General features: G+C 44.3%; 1 protein-coding gene across 1 annotated transcript in view; it reads right to left on the bottom strand.

Moving 5' to 3' along the window:
* BUB1 (BUB1 mitotic checkpoint serine/threonine kinase) overlaps positions 1–17,097 on the bottom strand; it is a 46,762-nt gene that overhangs the window by 26,169 nt on the left and 3,496 nt on the right. The window contains exons 5-9 of the mRNA XM_038397099.2: positions 16,026–16,069; positions 14,048–14,151; positions 1,461–1,510; positions 1,160–1,350; positions 12–172 (exon numbers count right to left, since the gene is read on the bottom strand). Coding sequence (XP_038253027.1) covers positions 12–172; positions 1,160–1,350; positions 1,461–1,510; positions 14,048–14,151; positions 16,026–16,069 — 550 coding nt within the window. The remainder of the gene's footprint in view (positions 1–11; positions 173–1,159; positions 1,351–1,460; positions 1,511–14,047; positions 14,152–16,025; positions 16,070–17,097) is intronic.

Below are 17,097 nucleotides of genomic sequence, written 5' to 3'. Positions count from 1 at the left end.
TATATACTTACCACCATTCTATCTGGAACAGACTGTAGCATGGATGCCTCTTCCAGCTTAGCTTCTGGATAGTCTTTGGTCAGCTGACTGAGCTGTTCCAGCTTCTGCTGCAAGAACTGCATTTCCAGGATGGCAGATTCTTTTCTCTTTGCATAGTCCTTCTCTTCTTTTTCTGAAGATGGTAAGACCATAATAAGCAAAACAGACAATGAATGTCCATTTAGGCTTTTCTCTCCCCACCTCAGATATGAGGTGCTTTAGTTTAAATAAAATACAGATATATAAAAAGCTGTCACAATTTAGGTTGCTACAGGCAAATAATGTGTTCAAACTAAATTAATCAGGAAATAGAATAAAACCATACAGCTACATACATCAGCTTCTCACACTCCCAACTGCCCTATTATGAGCTAGTCAGCAGTAGACAACCAGTGTCACAGAACTCTTATCTTCTCGGGATAAATGTTTGTGTTGGGTGACTGTTTCCTTGCTTGTGATTTTATTTAGGCGTTTTCCCTTTTGGGGTTCTGTATTTCTCTAAGATTTGTGAACTATGTTTGTTGCATGTTTTGTAGAGTAGTTATTGTTTGTTTGTTAGTTATTGTTTGCAAGTTTAAAGCTGTCTACAAATACCTCCTGGCTCCCTTCACTATCTCCAATAAATCTGGGAAAGTCAAGCTTCCTGTGGTTTGTAAGAAGAAGGTAATCAGCTGCTAGACCACAAAGGGTTAGGCTGCTCTTGGCCCCTCAAGTGCCACTCCTTCCACCCCTCAGGGGAGAAGGGAGAGAGCATGCTGTACTATATTGGAAAGATGGGGTTTGAGAACATTGACTGGACACTGCCACTGAAGTCAGTTTAGGAAATCCTGGGTTTTACCCTAGTCCCATTCTCTTGCTCTCTTATCAGATGGGCTGAATGGCACTGCCTCCCAGAACGTTCCTCAAGTCACAGAAGAAATTCATCTGACACATTCACTGATGTTTACAGGGTCCCATGTATGTCTTCTCTACTCTTTGGAAGGGAGAGGGGATGCCAGATTTGGCCTAGGGAGTGTATGCAGGCCTCTAAATAGAAACAGCAACAAAGAGTTACTTTAACCAACTAGTTTTCCCTGGAGATAAGGACAAGGACATTTCTGAAGGGAAGGAGATAGAGTACCCCATTCTTTTTGTCGTCTCAATCTTTCTTGTTTTCGGTAAATAATCTTCGCTCTCACTTCCTCAAATGAAAGCTCTGAGCCTTCACAGATGAGCATACTTTTATTGTACATCGCCACTTGCTCAAATTCATTGGAGGTCGAAGATAGCTTTGGAAGAACTGCTGACTTTGAAATGTAGGTAAGATACTCTCTGTGGAGAAAAAAGTGTGAAAGATGCATTCAAGTTCACTATGAAGGACTTTGATTATTTTTTAAAGCACATATGTCTAGCACACTTGAGTGTGTATTAGTGCTACTTACACTTTTCCTGCTCCATCCTGAGAAGACTGAGCTGCAGAAAGATTTGGATCCTAAAAGGTAGAAAGAAGCTTTGAGAGCCTAGTCTTAAAATGGCCATCTATTTTGTTCAGCCAAGAATTCAGGAAATCCACTTTTTCACTATTGAACACTTTGTGATGCCCAGAATATAAAATCTGAAAGATGTAAGACATATTGATCTCCCCACCTTCCCAAGCTACAAATTTTGATGACTCTGAGCTAGTTGAAGACCCATAACAGACATAGGTAGAGCTATAAAATTAGCCATGTTATTAAACCAATACCAGCTATTAAGGGTTTCATTCCATTAATGAATGGACAGCATCATACCTAGAAAACACTCATGGTTTGTTCCCCTCACCAGACCCTCAAGTTTGATTAGTAACCTTAGTTTAAAGTGAGGGACTTGTGGGGGCAGCAGAAGCCTCCTCAGTCTCTTCTCCTCAATCCTTTAATCTCAAATCTCACTCTTGTATCTTGTTTACCTCTCACTGCCCCAGTGTGGCAGTGTGATGGCTTCCTCATCCCCTCCCTACAGTGGAAAGGCACACGGGTCTGACGGAGTAGAGGATTGCCACTGCATAGCTTCTCCTCTATATTAATACATTCAGGGTTCTACAACACACCGCAGTCTTCCAGCCAGACAGGGTTCCTTTTTAGAACCCGTCAACTCTGCTCCTATGAGACACGTAGGTCATTATCAAGTGATGTGAGACAGTGATGATTGACCACACTACCATTATTCCTTCCTGTGGAGAGAGGACTCCCCCACCTACACTGGCCTCAGAGATTTACCATGTTGCAAAATTTAGTCTCCTGTGCCATTCACAACCACTACACCATGCTGCCATTTACGACAATGGAGTTCAACACAAAGTAATCCATAGCTTTTCACTTCAGGTGGAAAAAAGCCATCTTTTAACCTTGTTCCCATCCTGAATCATTGAAGTGCAAGAGTGTAGCATGATTGAGCTGAACAGTGTATCTAATTTATATGCAAATCTAGAGGTTTCTTTCTTGGAGACTGCGTGTAGTATAAGCATAGCCACCCCCACAATAGGGATGGAACCTCAGTTATGTTAACGGTCTAGCTGACAAATGTGGATAGGCCAAGACAATTCCAATACTGATTAGCAAAAAGAAAAGGAGTACTTGTGGCACCTTAGAGACTAACAAATTTATTAGAGCATAAGCTTTCGTGAGCTACAGCTCACTTCATCGGATGCATTCGAAATGCATCCGATGAAGTGAGCTGTAGCTCACGAAAGCTTATGCTCTAATAAATTTGTTAGTCTCTAAGGTGCCACAAGTACTCCTTTTCTTTTTGCGAATACAGACTAACACGGCTGCTACTCTGAATACTGATTAGCTACAACTATGCAGAACTTCATTAAATGGAACAAACAAACAACAAACTGAGTTAATGGTTAAGATTGCCAAGTGGTATTTTGTACCCTTCCAGAACGTCAAGTTAGCAAACCTCAAATTGGTGAAAACCAGGAAATACAGACTTAAGGTATACACCCACAGCCCCCATGGAATTGGCAATAGCCATTGGGACTTATCTCTGTGCACTCTAGCAGCTTTCCCTGTTAAGTGTAGCTGTATTGAATGGTGGATGGATTAATCAGAGCAGCTTGGAAGAGCTGTGATTGTGATATGAGGCAAAGTGGGGGGCTGTAGCTCTCTGGGGGCGTTTGTTACTCCTGGGGGAATTCTGCGCCACTGCACAATGCAGAATTTTGCAGAAATTAACATTGTGCACACAGAATATCCTTTCCCCCACAGAAATGGGCTGCAGTGCTGTTGGCCGCCACTAGGGGCTGCTGGGCCTGGCAGAGCTCATTTCATACATGAAGACGCTGTGGGGAGGATGGGGAGAGAGCGAGAGGGTTCCTGGCAGCTGCAGTTCACAGCACACCCTGAGGGAAGGAGACGGCAGCGCGCAGCAAACTCCATGCAAACGTGGGACCAAGCATCAAGCCGTTTCTCCCTCTGGATCCCTAGGCTCTGGGAGAGGGTGTCTGATCTGGAGGACAACGGCTGAGCTCAGGGGGTGGGAAAGAAGAGGCAGGTGTCTGGGCTCTGGGGGAAGAGGGTATCTGGGAAAGGGGGGCTCCGCAGCTGGGCTTGGGGAGGGTGCAGGTATCTGGGCTGGCCCCCCACCCACACAACTGGGCTCGAGGGCAGGGATTTTGGGTGTATGGGGGAGGTACTATGGCTGGGCTCTAGTGGGGAGGTATTGGGGGTGTCTGGCCCCCCGGCTGGTCTTGGGGAGGAGGGGACAGAGGACAGAGAACCTGGGTAGTCATAGTGGTTTCTTTAAAACTCTACTCCTGAGGGAATTTGTGTGTGTGTCTGCATTGTTACAGACATACTTGCTGACAGGTATTTTGAAATAAATTACCAAAATAATTGAAACTGGTGTGATTACGTCGTGTTATTTTGACAAATAAAATTTGCAGAATTTCACAGAATTTTAAAATATTGTGCGCAGATTTTTTTGTGTGCAGAATGCCCTCAGGAGTAATATATGAGCACCTCCCTCTGAGCCCTGTGTGTGGGAGAGATCAAAGGAAAAAGAGGTGCATGCATACCTTGAGAGATCCAGTACACTTCATTTTAGTGCTGTGTTGTGTAGGATGTGTCACTAGCACGGTACAGGTGACTTCTTGCCATTGGGACTATCAGCAATTAGGCGGGAGATGAGTGTAACCTGCACTTAGCCAATGCCACAGATAGAACACCACATCTACTAAGTTTTAAACCCGTTACAAATCTTCCCCCTTATGCACCATTTAACACTATATTTTCACTTACCCTTTACCAAAAACTCAATGAAGGGCAGAACTTCTGTTCAGACCATTGCAAAAGCAGAGTACGAGGATGTTTTACGAGCATAATGGGGCACTGCTCAAAGAGGGCATGAGTGTGCACCTTAATTCTCTATTTCCTGGTTTACACAAGTTTGAATTTGCTGAACTTGACATCCTGGAAGGACACAAAATACCACCAGGCAACCTTAACTCTGTGTTAACAAAGAATTTGTGTCATTTAGTTTTGTCTGCACTTTTTTTTTTTTAAACTGAAAGTAATGTCAGTAGGAGTCGGTGGTCATTTAGGCAGGTGTAATCATCATGTAAGTGTGCACTTTAGATGCTCCTGTGGCCAAGTAATGATATTACCTGACTCTTACATAGCACTTTGCATCAGTAGATCTCAAGGAGAGAAACCTTATCCGCAAAGTACCAAGGGGGGAAACTGAGGCACAGAGGTTAAAATGCCTTGGCCAAAGTCATCCCACAGGTCAGTGGCCAAGCCAGAAATAGAGCCCAGGTTTGCCAAGTCCCAGACCATTGTTCTCTCCACTAGACCACACAGCTGCTATGTGCTTGCTACATACCACCCTTGATTTCACACAGTATGCTACTTAGCTTCACACCCGGAGGAGCAGGACTTCCCCAGATCCTGGCATACATGGGGGGCAGGGAGAAGGGTTCAGACCTCCACAGATGGACTGACCCCCCAGATTCTAACACACTGCGGGGGCAAGCCAAGTGGCTCAGGCACCCCCAAAGGAACACAATTCCTCAGATCCCAGCTCGTAGAAGAGGATGGGGAGGAGGGGTCAGACCCTCCTAGAGAAGCTGGGATCCACAGATTCTTGCACACAAGACAGGTATGTAGGCTTGATCAAATGCCCTGTCCCTGTTCTTCCGCAGTCCCATAGGACTCAACTACTTCCTAGTGACCCCCACCTCCCCGTCTACCTTATCCCCACCCCCTGCTCCTCACTAGACACACCCACTCACTCTCCTATTTATCCATCCCCAAATAACCACCTCCCCTCCCTGCATCCCAAACCCTCTCCTCATATTCCCACCTACTCTTCCACCCCAGGCATCCTCCCCTCCCAGTACTGGCATGTGTAATTTATTCTCTCTTCAAAAATAGTTTCAGGGCCTTCTGAATAGTCTGCTGTACTCAGATTACCTTTCCCAATGTAAACAAAGCCTTTTGATAGAAGCAGATTGGAGGAACGTTTTTTTTTTTAATTTAAGATTTGTGCCAACAATTGGATTTGAACTTTCAGTGCCCAAGTGGTGCACAGGTCCAATTGCTGCAATGTTCTCCCTTGAGTCACTCAGGTCCCATGAGGTGTAACTAGCTTTCAAACCCTTTAGCCTCCCTCTGCATGCACTCAATATAATCCAGTAGGTTCACAAGGTTTAGAACTGCTTAGGCCCCCACCCATCCAGAGAACTAAACTAATCCTCCTTTTACTGTTGTAATCTCATTTTCCCCACAGGGTTGGTGAGTGGCATTTACACTGTTGGGGTAACTCAAGCACTTGAGACCAAGGTGTGATGATGGTTGCTTTGGTTTGATCTCTGTGTGCAAAAGAAGGTTGCAAAAAAATGTCAACCTTTAGAAAAGTTGGGAGTTTTTTGTGGGGTGTGAAGCTGTCTCTCAGGTACTCCTTGGTCAAATGGCCCCAAATTTGGATCACAGACCTAATTCCACATCCCCATAAGGCACACTGAACTCAAAGACAATCTGTATAACCACGTGGATTTTAGAGCACTTGGAAGATCTGAGCATTAAACAGAAAGCTGGTCTTGACCTTAAGTACAGCAGAGCTTGTGCTCCACTACAATACTATACAAAGCAAGAGTACTTTGTGGTTGGGCTGAAGTTTCAATTCCCTGCGCTGAATTGGAATCACAACCTGCCCTGTCCAAGTCATTAGTTAAGAACAGCTACAGTTACGTATCATAGAGAAAGTGGGATTCACAAGGGAGACTTTGGCACTGCACCACTTACGTCTACACTATCCCAGCATAACGATGATGCCATATCTAAACTGACAGAACCCTATAATGCAGATTAATGCTACACAGACAGAAGGAGTTTTTCAGTGATGGTAGGAACGCCACTTCCCTGTACAATGTCAGGTCAACAGGAAGCATTCTTCTGTCAAGCTAGCTATGGCTACACAGGGAATCAGGTTGTGACAGCTACCTACCTTACACAGGAGGGTTGGATTTTTCCCACCTCTGAGCACTGTAGCTATGTCAATCTAAATGTTAAGTACAGACCAGACCTTAGTGTAATTCACAACCCCAAAGGTAGGCACCCAGGATCCCTACACAATGCATGGGAAGAGTCAGGTGCCTAAGAATGGGATTCATAAAAGCCAGCATACAGAGCACGGGAATCTGGTTAAGCTAATTAATAGTAAATGTTGAAGAGAGGGGTGGGTCCTAAGTCCCACCTCTCAAAGAGAGCTGAGTACCTAACTCCACTTGAGATTCAGTCAGGAACCTTCTTAGTCTGGGAACATATGTAATTCCATGCACTGGTTAATGATAGAAAGTTAAGGAAGGTATCATTTGATTCATAAAAATCTACAGAATCATAATTTAATCAATGGTGTGCCCCTCTGTGCAATCGGGGGGAGAAGGGGTAACTCAGGGAGTACTTGCTGCCTCCAGGCCCCAGTTCCCAGGGCCTCCACCAGTGGGTGGAAATTTTGATAATATGTGACAAAGGGGTCAAGATGGGTATCACATGAAAGCTCTTTTCTAAGTTTTCAAATATATTGATTTCAGTTACACAGAATACAAAGTGTACAGTGCTCACTTTATATTTTTTATTACAAATATTTGCACTCTAAAAATAGTATTTTTCAATTCACCTCAAACAAGTGCTGTAATGCAATCTCTTTATTGCAAAAGTGCAACTTACAAATGTAAGAGGTTTTTTATTATACAACTGCACTCAAAAACAAAACCATGTAAAACTTTAGAGCCTACAAGTCCACTCAGTCCTACTTCTTATTCAGCCAAAAAGTTTGTTTACATTTATGGGAGATAATGTTACCTGCTTCTCATCTACAATGTCACCTGAAATTTAAAACAGGTGTTCGCATGGCACTTTTGTAGCCGGCGTGGCAACGTATTTATGTGCCAGATACGCTAAACATTCATATGCCCCTTCATGCTTTGGCCACCATTCTAGAGGACATTCTTCCATGCTGATGACACTCGTTAAAAAATAATGCATTCATTAAATTTGTGACTGAACTCCTTTGGGGAGAATTGCATGTCTCCTGCTCTGTTTTACCCACATTCTGCCATATATTTCATGTTATAGCAGGCTTGGATGATAACCCAGCACATGTTGTTCATTTTAAGAACACTTTCACTGCAGTTTTGACAAAACACAAAGAAGGTGAGATAGTATTTCAATTCACCTAACTGAGATTTCTAAAGATAGCTACAGCACTCAACCCAAGGTTTAAGAATCTAAAGTGCCTTCCAAAATCTGAGAGGGATGAGGTGTGGCACATGCTTTCAGAAGTCTTAAAAGAGCAACACTACAATGCAGAAACTACAGAACCTGAACCACCAAAAAAGAAAAATCAACCTTCTGCTGGTGGCTTCTGATTCAGATAATGAAAATGAACATGCGTTGGTCTGCAATGCTTTGGGTTGTTGTTGAGCAGAACCCATGATTGGCATGGATGCTAATCCTCTGGAACGGTGGCCGAAGCAATTGGCTGAACAAGAAGTAGGACTGAATGGACTTTTAGGCTCTAAAGTTTTACATGATTTTGTTTAAGTGCTTTTTTTTTGGCACATAATTCTGCATTTGTAAGTTCAACTTTCATGATAAAGAGATTGCATTACAGTACTTGTATTAGGTGAATTGAAATATTTCTTTTTTTTTTACACTGCAAATATTTGTAATCAAAAATATAAAGTGAGAATACACTTTGTATTCTGTGTTGTAACTGAAATGAATATATTTGAAAATGTAGAAAACATCCAAAAATATTTAAATAAATGGTATTCTATTACTGTTAAACAGCACGATTTTTTTTTAAATTGCTTGACAGGCCTAATTATCAGCTTTGTTTATTATGCCAAAAAGTTGTAATAAGGTACTGGTTAAGACACCAGCATGCCACCAGCAGTTACTAAAATCCATGCACAAATGCTATGCACATCCTTACTTAACAATATAATTACAATCCCAGTGTAATTTAATCAAAATCCTTTTACTTTGGTCATTGTTCTTGCGCATCAACTGGGGAGACAAAGAGTACCAATTAGTAGCTGAATCTTTGGAGAATACTTGGTGGTGCCTTATGTGCTATAAAACTTGCACCCATAAATTGAATCAGGCAAGATTAGAGAGGAAGATGCTGAGACAAGTGCCAGCTATGGGAGAGACTCGCCTTATACCAGGTCCCATGGCACGTTTTTCTGAGAAAAACTGCTTCTCCTGTAGTAAGCCAGAAGCCCAAGGGCATCCGTTAAGCAGTTTCCACATAAGAGACTGGGTGAGAAACTGTATGAAGCAGTCACTTTGTGAAAATGTTGCATGGAAAGTGAAGTAGGTGCATTAGCCCAAAAGACGCTCGCGCCCATGACACTATCACGGTGAGTACTACACCAAGAATATATGTATGTACAATGACGGTAAAAGCAACAGAAACAAATGATTTTATTACTGCAAGCAATGCGACTCAGCTGGACTTCATAAAATGCTTCACAGGGGCTCTAATGGATGGGAAAGTGGTGGCACTGGCTAATGCAGAGCTTTGAATGGGATTGAAGAGGAACAAACGGTTAGCAGAAAGGCTCTTAAAGCACTTACTAAAGATGAACGGTGGGATACAGGCAGTTTTTAAGCAGTCCTACCCACAGAAGTGAATCACAGCACGTATCCTTAAAAGAAAATTCAAAAGATGCAGCACTATCAAAGCAGAAGAAAGCATGGATGTCATCATCATAAGATGACTAGTGGGAGCTGGTTCCCTCCCCTCCCACTGCGATGGCAAGCATTGTGTTCTCCACTACAGAATTTCAGGGATTCCTAGCTGCTACCAAACTACTTCTTTAAATGGTGTATTGGTGGGTATAGTGACTTCAGCATCAGCAAGAAGGACTATAAGCAAGTGGAACCCACAAGGCTGCCATTTGATCACAAAGCCGCACGTACTTAAGTGAAAGTCAGGTTTTCAACACCTCCAGGACAACTGTGTAGCAAATGAGTAACCTACCACTACAAATGGCTGTTGGTTTTAAAACTAATGGTTCTCAAGCAGGGGTACCCATAACCCATAGGGGCTATGCAGAATTCTTCCAGGGGATACATCAGCTCATCTAGATATTTGCCTAGTTTTACAACAGGCTATATAAAAAACCACTACCAAAGTCAGTACAAACTAAAATTTCATACAGACACTGACTTGTTTACACTGCTCTATATACTATACACTGAAATGCAAGTACAATATTAAATATTCCAATTGATTTATATTATATGGTAAAAATGAGAAAGTCAGCAATTTTTCCGTAATAATGAGCCGAGACACAACCAGAGCAGAGAGAGGAAGCAGCAGACACAGGAAGCAGCAGGCAGAGAGGGGTGGAGCACCCACAGGAACACATCTACACAAGACCTATCGTTACTGCTCAGGAGGTGTAACGTTTCCTTCATGTAGTGTCCCCGGGGGTGCTCCACTTCGGATGACTTCTGAGAAATATCCCGAGGGGACATCAGAATCAAAAACTGAAGACAGTAGTGCAGATCCAAGTGCCACATCAGATCGGATATGGAGCAGGGTGTAATGCTTCAAGAAAGTATGGACTGAAGAATAGGTGTGTGTGTGTGGGGGGGGGGGGTCTACATCTCTCAAACTGGAATATTCTTCACAAATTGCAATAGAGGTCACTTGCGATATGGTTGTGTGTCCTTGAGTCCCTAGAGGCTAAGCACCTGCATTCGTAACAGCTGTAGATACCCATGTCAAAAGTCTTAGCAGACATGGGAGTCCCCTTAGACCGAAGTCTAGCCGATCTACTCCACTGCTTAGTCCTAGCCAAGTCGAAGGCCAAGGCCATTTTAAAATCCAGAGTGTAGAAGAACAAGTACAGAAGTCCTGCTGAGTCCAGTGAGGTTTTGGGGAAAACTTCTCCCTCAGAAGTAGATGGACAGATTGGAGCTTTGGTGGCAGATTTCTCCTCCCCCTGCCTTGCCCCCCCCCCTTGTTCTTAAAGTCTTTATGTCCACATCCCAGGTTCCTACCCAAGGTTACATCAGATGTTCATCTTAACCAATCTCCCTGCTCCTATGAGCTGACATGACGACAACTAGGAAGGCCATCTTCATAGATAAATTAAGGGAGCAGGTAGCCATTGATTCAAACAGAGGTCTCGTCAGGTGGCTGAGAACCAGGTTGAAGTCTCAGGATGGAGTGGGCTGTCTAATGTGAGGAAAGAGATTACTCAGACCCTTAATAAATCTGGACAATACCAAGTGAGCAAAAGTAGAGAATCCCTTGACTGGGGGATGAAAGGCTAATATAGCAGCCAGATGTACATTGACCAACCTGAGGGATAAACCGGATGTCTTCAGATCTGACAAGTAATCCAGAAAAAGGAACCAATTCAGGCCAAAGATTGTAATGACCACGAGTGGGCGAATAACTTCCATTTTTGCAGTTTAGTGTGGATTGATGTTTTTCTATTGTTTAGTAAAACCTGCAGCATCTCCATAGATCAGGGACTTTCTATATCTGAGATCCATCCAGGACCGAAGCTCAGAGACAGAGCCACCAGGCTGGGGTGAAGAACACGCCCCGCCTCCTGAGACAGGAGATGAAGAATGGTCAGGAGCTTGGTCAATGACTGGATACAGAACTGAAGCACATAACAGATGGTGCCAAGCTTGGCCAGGTAGGTACTATAAGAGTAACTCTGGCTTTGTCCTGCCTGATCTTATCCATCACCCTTAGAATTAGGGGCTCTGGAGGAAAGGCATAGACTATACTCCTCTTCCACAGAGAAAGGAAGGCATCCCCAAGGAGTGGTGACCCAGCTCCACCGAACAGAAGAGAGGACACAGTGTTCTCAGAGGTGGTGAAGAGATCGATCTCTGGCCAAGACATATTCTAGGGATGGGGATGGAGGACCTGAGAGTGTCCATATCTCATTTGCAGTTGTGGGAGAAGTGTCTGGTGAGGGCATTGGCAATGGTGTTCTGGATGCCTAGAAAGTAGGCTGCTGAAAATCTGGATATAGTTGGTTTTGCACCAGTTCCAGAACCTTATAGCTTCAGTGCACAAGGAGGGGAATTTGCATACTGGCCATAGACTTTTTGCCCCTCATGGCCGAGCTCCTTCCACAGTGCCCTTGATGGTCCAGCTTTCTCTAGTCAATCCTCTTTTCACCTCAGCACAACCTCTCTTCACCCTCTTCTCCAACCACCGTCCAACTGACCCCTTTGGGTACTTTCCAAGCTGCCCCCTATCCTCCAGTTTGAGCCGTCCTCTTACTGGCTCCCCACTCCCAAGACAGCATTCTGTGCTACTACACCACAGATGCAGCAGGTGCTAATGCCAGGGCCAGGGTTACTACACTCAGTCCTTCTTGTGACCCAAGCAGGGTCAGGAGAATAGCATGCGATTATTTTGGTTAAGTGTATGATCATTTTACAGTTCACGGAAGTTTGTAATAGCAAATAAAGATTTAACATAAGGGTATATCTACACTGAACACTCCTTACAGCAAGATGTTGATACATGCAGTACATGGCCCTCCAAGCAAGATTATAAGTAGCGGTGCAGATAGCGAGGCACTGCTTAGGCAAGTAAAGATACACCTCAACCCCTAGAGTATGTACCCTACATGGCTCCCCACACACCTATGCAGTGCCTTCCCAGTCTATTCCATATACTGTCCTGCTGCCAGAGTCTCTTTCCCCTACCACAGAGAAAGGCTGAAAATAGAACAAACTCTGTTTGTAATGCATGCAGAAAGGACTCATTAATAGTGAATTAACGGGGTCTTTCACAAGAGGCTGTGAAGAGAACTAGTCAGCACCTGACAAGTAACGTACTGTCATGAATCCAATACCAATTTAAGAAACAAAGTAGGAAAAAAGGTCAAGTTATCATACAAGAGGCTAACAGCAGGGTGCACAAAGTTTTGTTTTAGGACCAGCAGGTGATCTGGAAGCAGAGGCAGCCAATGAGGGAGCAAAGCTTGCCAAGGACAATATTAGGTTGGTCAAGACCAAAGGAACCTAACCAAACTAGATAATATGGGCAGCACGATGGCATATTAGATTTACTGTTGACAATACAATGTAACAAATTGATGTAGTAATTTTGACTACTGGGTTAGGTAGGTAGGTTGTAGCTCTAAGGGCATTATGATCATGTTTCTAGTCTGATCTCATTTAGTGACCCCCTGCATCAAGCCCATACCAAGTGATTAAGCTACAGCATCTTGTAGAAAGACATCCAACCTTGATTTAAAGACTCCAAGTGGTGGTGGTCCACCACTTCTAAGGTCTTGTCTACACTACAGGGAAAAGTCAATCTAAGCTATGCAATTTGAGTTATGTGAATAGCATAACTCAAGTTGACATAGCTTAGATCTACTTACCATGGAGTCCACACTACGTGATGTCGACGGCAGATGCTCTCCCATCTACTTCCCTTACCCTTCTTGATCCGGTGGAGTACAGGAGTTGATGGGAGTGATCTGCGGTCGATGCATTGATCGCCGCGCGTCGATCCCCCAGTAAACGTAGACAAGCCCTCATACCACCTTGTTTCTAGACAAGAGGTGCCTAGTTTCAGTTTCCAGCCATCAGGTCTTCTTATGCCTTTCTCTGATAGATTAGAGAGCCTTCTGCTATCACAAGTCTTCCTCCCAAACAGGTACTTGTAGAACATGGTTGAGATGACAACCATTTATTGGATAAATAAGATTTTACTTTACAAGAACTAGGGGTCACCAAATGAAATTAATTAGCAGCAGGTTTAAAACAAACAAAAGGAAGTATTTCTTCACACAACGCACAGTCAACCTGTGGAACTCCTTGTCAGAGGATGTTGTGAAGATCAAGACTATAACAGGGCTCAAAAAAGAACTAAATGAATTTATGGAGGATAGGTCCACAATGACTATTAGTCAGGATGGGCAGGGATAGTGTGCCTAGCTTCTGTTTGCCAGAAATACTGGACTAGATGGACCTTTGGTCTGACCCAGTATGGCCATTCTTATGTACTACTTTAATCTCACTGAATGGCAGGTTTTCGAGATCTTAAAATCATTCTTGTAGCTATTTTCTTAACCCTGTCAGAAGTTTTATATTTGGAATAGATGGAATTACTTTTATTTGATCTTTATACTAAGAATCAAAATTTGTGTAGCTGTTTGTTGCAATTTATATAACCTACCCTACTACTGAAGTATACTAGCTAGATCATGCTTTGCTTCTAATATATGGAAATTTGTGGGGTGAAGGTGGCTAGGAATTGTGTCCTGATACTAGCTTGTCTGTATGTTTATGTTAAGGCATAATGTACTCTAAATGCCCATGTACCCTAAATATCATGTTTGTTGGAGGTGGAAGCGGGTGGTCTGTCTACTCAGATTTCACCATCTTGAATTTATCCTGTAGGCCTCTAAAATAGTTACTAAGATCAATAGATCAATAAAATAGTTACTAAAATCAAGTCTTTGATTTTAGAAGTTTTGAGATACCTGACTTTTGGAGAGACAGGCTGGGTCACTAGATTCTGAGACATCTGTTCTAGGAGCCATTTGATTTGGAGTCTGGGAATTGTGAAGTTGTTTTGAGGCAGCAACTAGAACAGATAACAGATACTATTTTATATTTAAGGACATTACTAAGCTACCAAAAAAAAAAAAAAAAAAAAAAAAAAAAAAAAAAAAAAAGCACCTTTTCTGTCCATTAACAATAGCAAAAATCAAGCCCCCCCAGTCTGCTGACCCTGGCAGACAGCAGCATGCCATTAAAAATCCTGCCCGGCCTGCTCTTCTCCACTCCCCCCCCCCCACTGCTTTCTCCTTGCAGGGCAGGCAAGTTTTCCCCTCCCCCGCCTCTTCCCCCAACATGCTGGGTTCCTGCCCCTCCTTCTCTCCCTGCAGATCAGCCGGTGGCCCTTGCTACAGAGGGGGAGAGGGAGAAGCGGAACCACAGCGGGACCTTGGGGAAGGGTGGGGGGGTGGAATCACGGCATATCCCCTCCAGCCCTCTGTCGTGAGCCGCTCAGGGAAGGGGGCTGGAAGCACCCCCACAACCCCTGCCCTCTCCTCACACCCCCCCCAGTCCCGTGCCCTGCCCCCCCACACAAGCCCAGCCTCCTGCCCTACACGCCCCCCCTCCCCCCCACCAACCCCAGCCCTGACTCCAGCACCCATACCCAGTGCCCCCTCCTCCCCCCATGCCCTGACTCTTGCACCCCCCCCCCCCACATCTCCACCCCTACCCTGAGCACCAAACGGGAGCTCCTGCACCTCCCCCCCTTCTCACCTGCACCCATCTCACCAAATGAGAGCTGCCCAGGTAAGCACTCCATACCCAAACCTCCTGCCTCAACCTTGAGCCCCCTCCCTCATTCTAGCTCCTGGCCAGACCTGCACCCCAACCTGCTCCTTCACCCCCAGCCCTGTTCTCAGCGCACTCCCACCCTCATCTCAGTGCAGAGAGGGTAAGAGAATGGCTAGAACCAGGGAGAAGGTAGGTACCTACTCTATGTGGACAGGGCCAGGACCCCAGACCGGCGGCGGGCTGAGCAGGGCCAGCAGCCAGGACCCTGGCTGGCAGGAGCCAGCGGATGGAAACCCAGACTGGCAGCGGGCTGAGCCACTCAGCCAACTGCCAGCCCGGGGTTCTAGCTGCCAGCCCCTTGTCAGCCGGGGTCCCAGCCGCAGGCCCCACTCAGCCCGCTGCCGGCCTATGTGAACGGAACCCCAGAGCAGCCGCGGGCTGAGCAGGCCAGCGGTGTAAGATCAGTAATTTTAAATGAAGCTTCTTAAACATTTTTGAAAACCTTGGTTATATATTTATATAACCAAACTATTGTTGTATGTAGAGTTAGAGAGACCTTCTAAAAATGTTAAAATGTATTATTGGCATGAGAAACCTTAAAGTGAATAAATGAAGACTCGACACACCATTTCTAAAAGGTTGCCAACCCCTGGTCTACACTACATACTTAGTCATGTCAAACTAAGTCATTCAGGGAAGTGAATTTTTCCATGAGTGACAGTTATACCGACCTCAGCCCACTCACGTAGACAACACTAGGTCAAGGGGGGAGAGCTTCTCTCACCAACATACCTACCGCGTCTTGCGGAGGTGGTTAAGCCGACGGGAGAGCTCTCTCTCTCATTGGCTTGTAGCATGTCTGGTGTAGCTGAGCTAGTATAAGGAAGCCACTAGTAATTCCCCCCCCACCACCACACACACACTTTTTTGGGGTGTGGGGAAGGGAGCAAAATTCCCTAAGATTAAAAAACAATTAGGGGAGGAAGAAGCAGAAGCCACAAACATGGCTACACATCTTATGCAGGTATCTTATAAGGGAAATAAGCCTTATAGTTCCAAAAAGCTAACATCTATCTTGGGGTTTACCCAAACCTACATTAAAAATGCTATGGCAAGATATTCTATTTGAGTGAGTGTAGTTCATGGATAGTTCAGCATTAGCCTCACCTTGCGTCAGCGGATGGCTTTGAGGGATACGACTCTGGAACAGTCTAGATTGAAGAGAGGTGGAAATTAGTTAAGGTTGACTTAATATTGTGGTTCCAATAGACCAAAAATCAAAAATGAATGGCCAAATTCATCACTGGCATAAGTGGACGCCACACCTTTGATTTCACAAGAGGTATCTCTGCTTATAGTAGTGATGAATTAGGCTCTTCATGGCAAGATCATGGTAAAGGAGAAGCTGGACTGTAACAGCACAATAATTCAAGTGTCACTAGGATAACCAATTGCTTGAATCTCCATTATAACTGAAGTGTTCTACAGAGTAGTTCCAAAGCATGTTAATTGAAGCGGACCAGGCTATTTTATTCTTTAAAATGGACCTATGCAGTAAAAATGACACCGTACAGGGGAGACCAGTGGATCAGCCACATGCCAACAATAACAGAAACAAAAACCCTGACAAGTTACATTGGAATTGGAATTGGAAAAGATTCAAAAAAGGGCAACAAAAACGATTAGGGGTATGGAACTGCTTCCGTTTGAGGAGAGATTAATAAGACTGGGACCGTTCAGCTTGGAAAAGAGACGACTAAGGGTGGATAGGCTAGAGGTCTATAAAATCATGACTGGTGTGGAGAAAGTAAATAAGGAAGCGTTATTTACTCCTTCTCATAACACAAGAACCAGGGGTCACCAAATGAAGTTAATAGGCAGCAGCTATAAAACAAAACAGAAGTATTTCTTCACACAATCCACCGTTAACTGTGGAACTCTTTACTAGAGGATGTTGTGAAGGCCAAGACTACAAACAGGTTTCAAAAAAAGAACTAGATAAATTCATGGAGTATAGGTCCATCAATGGCGTCCTTAACCTACGTTTGCCAGAAGCTGGGCATGAGCTAAAGGGAATGGATCACTTGATGATTATCTGGTCATTCCCTCTGGGGCACCTGGCATTGGGCACTGTTGGAAGACAGGATACTGGGCTAGATGGACCTTTGGTCTGATCCAGTACGGCCATTCTTATGTTCTGAACCCACTGTATCTTCACAAATAAGACACTGCAGTCCAA

Source organism: Dermochelys coriacea, chromosome 3, assembly GCF_009764565.3.
Source record: "Dermochelys coriacea isolate rDerCor1 chromosome 3, rDerCor1.pri.v4, whole genome shotgun sequence".
In the NCBI taxonomy this organism is placed as follows: Eukaryota; Metazoa; Chordata; order Testudines; family Dermochelyidae; genus Dermochelys; species Dermochelys coriacea.
This window is presented reverse-complemented; position numbering and strand designations above follow the sequence as displayed.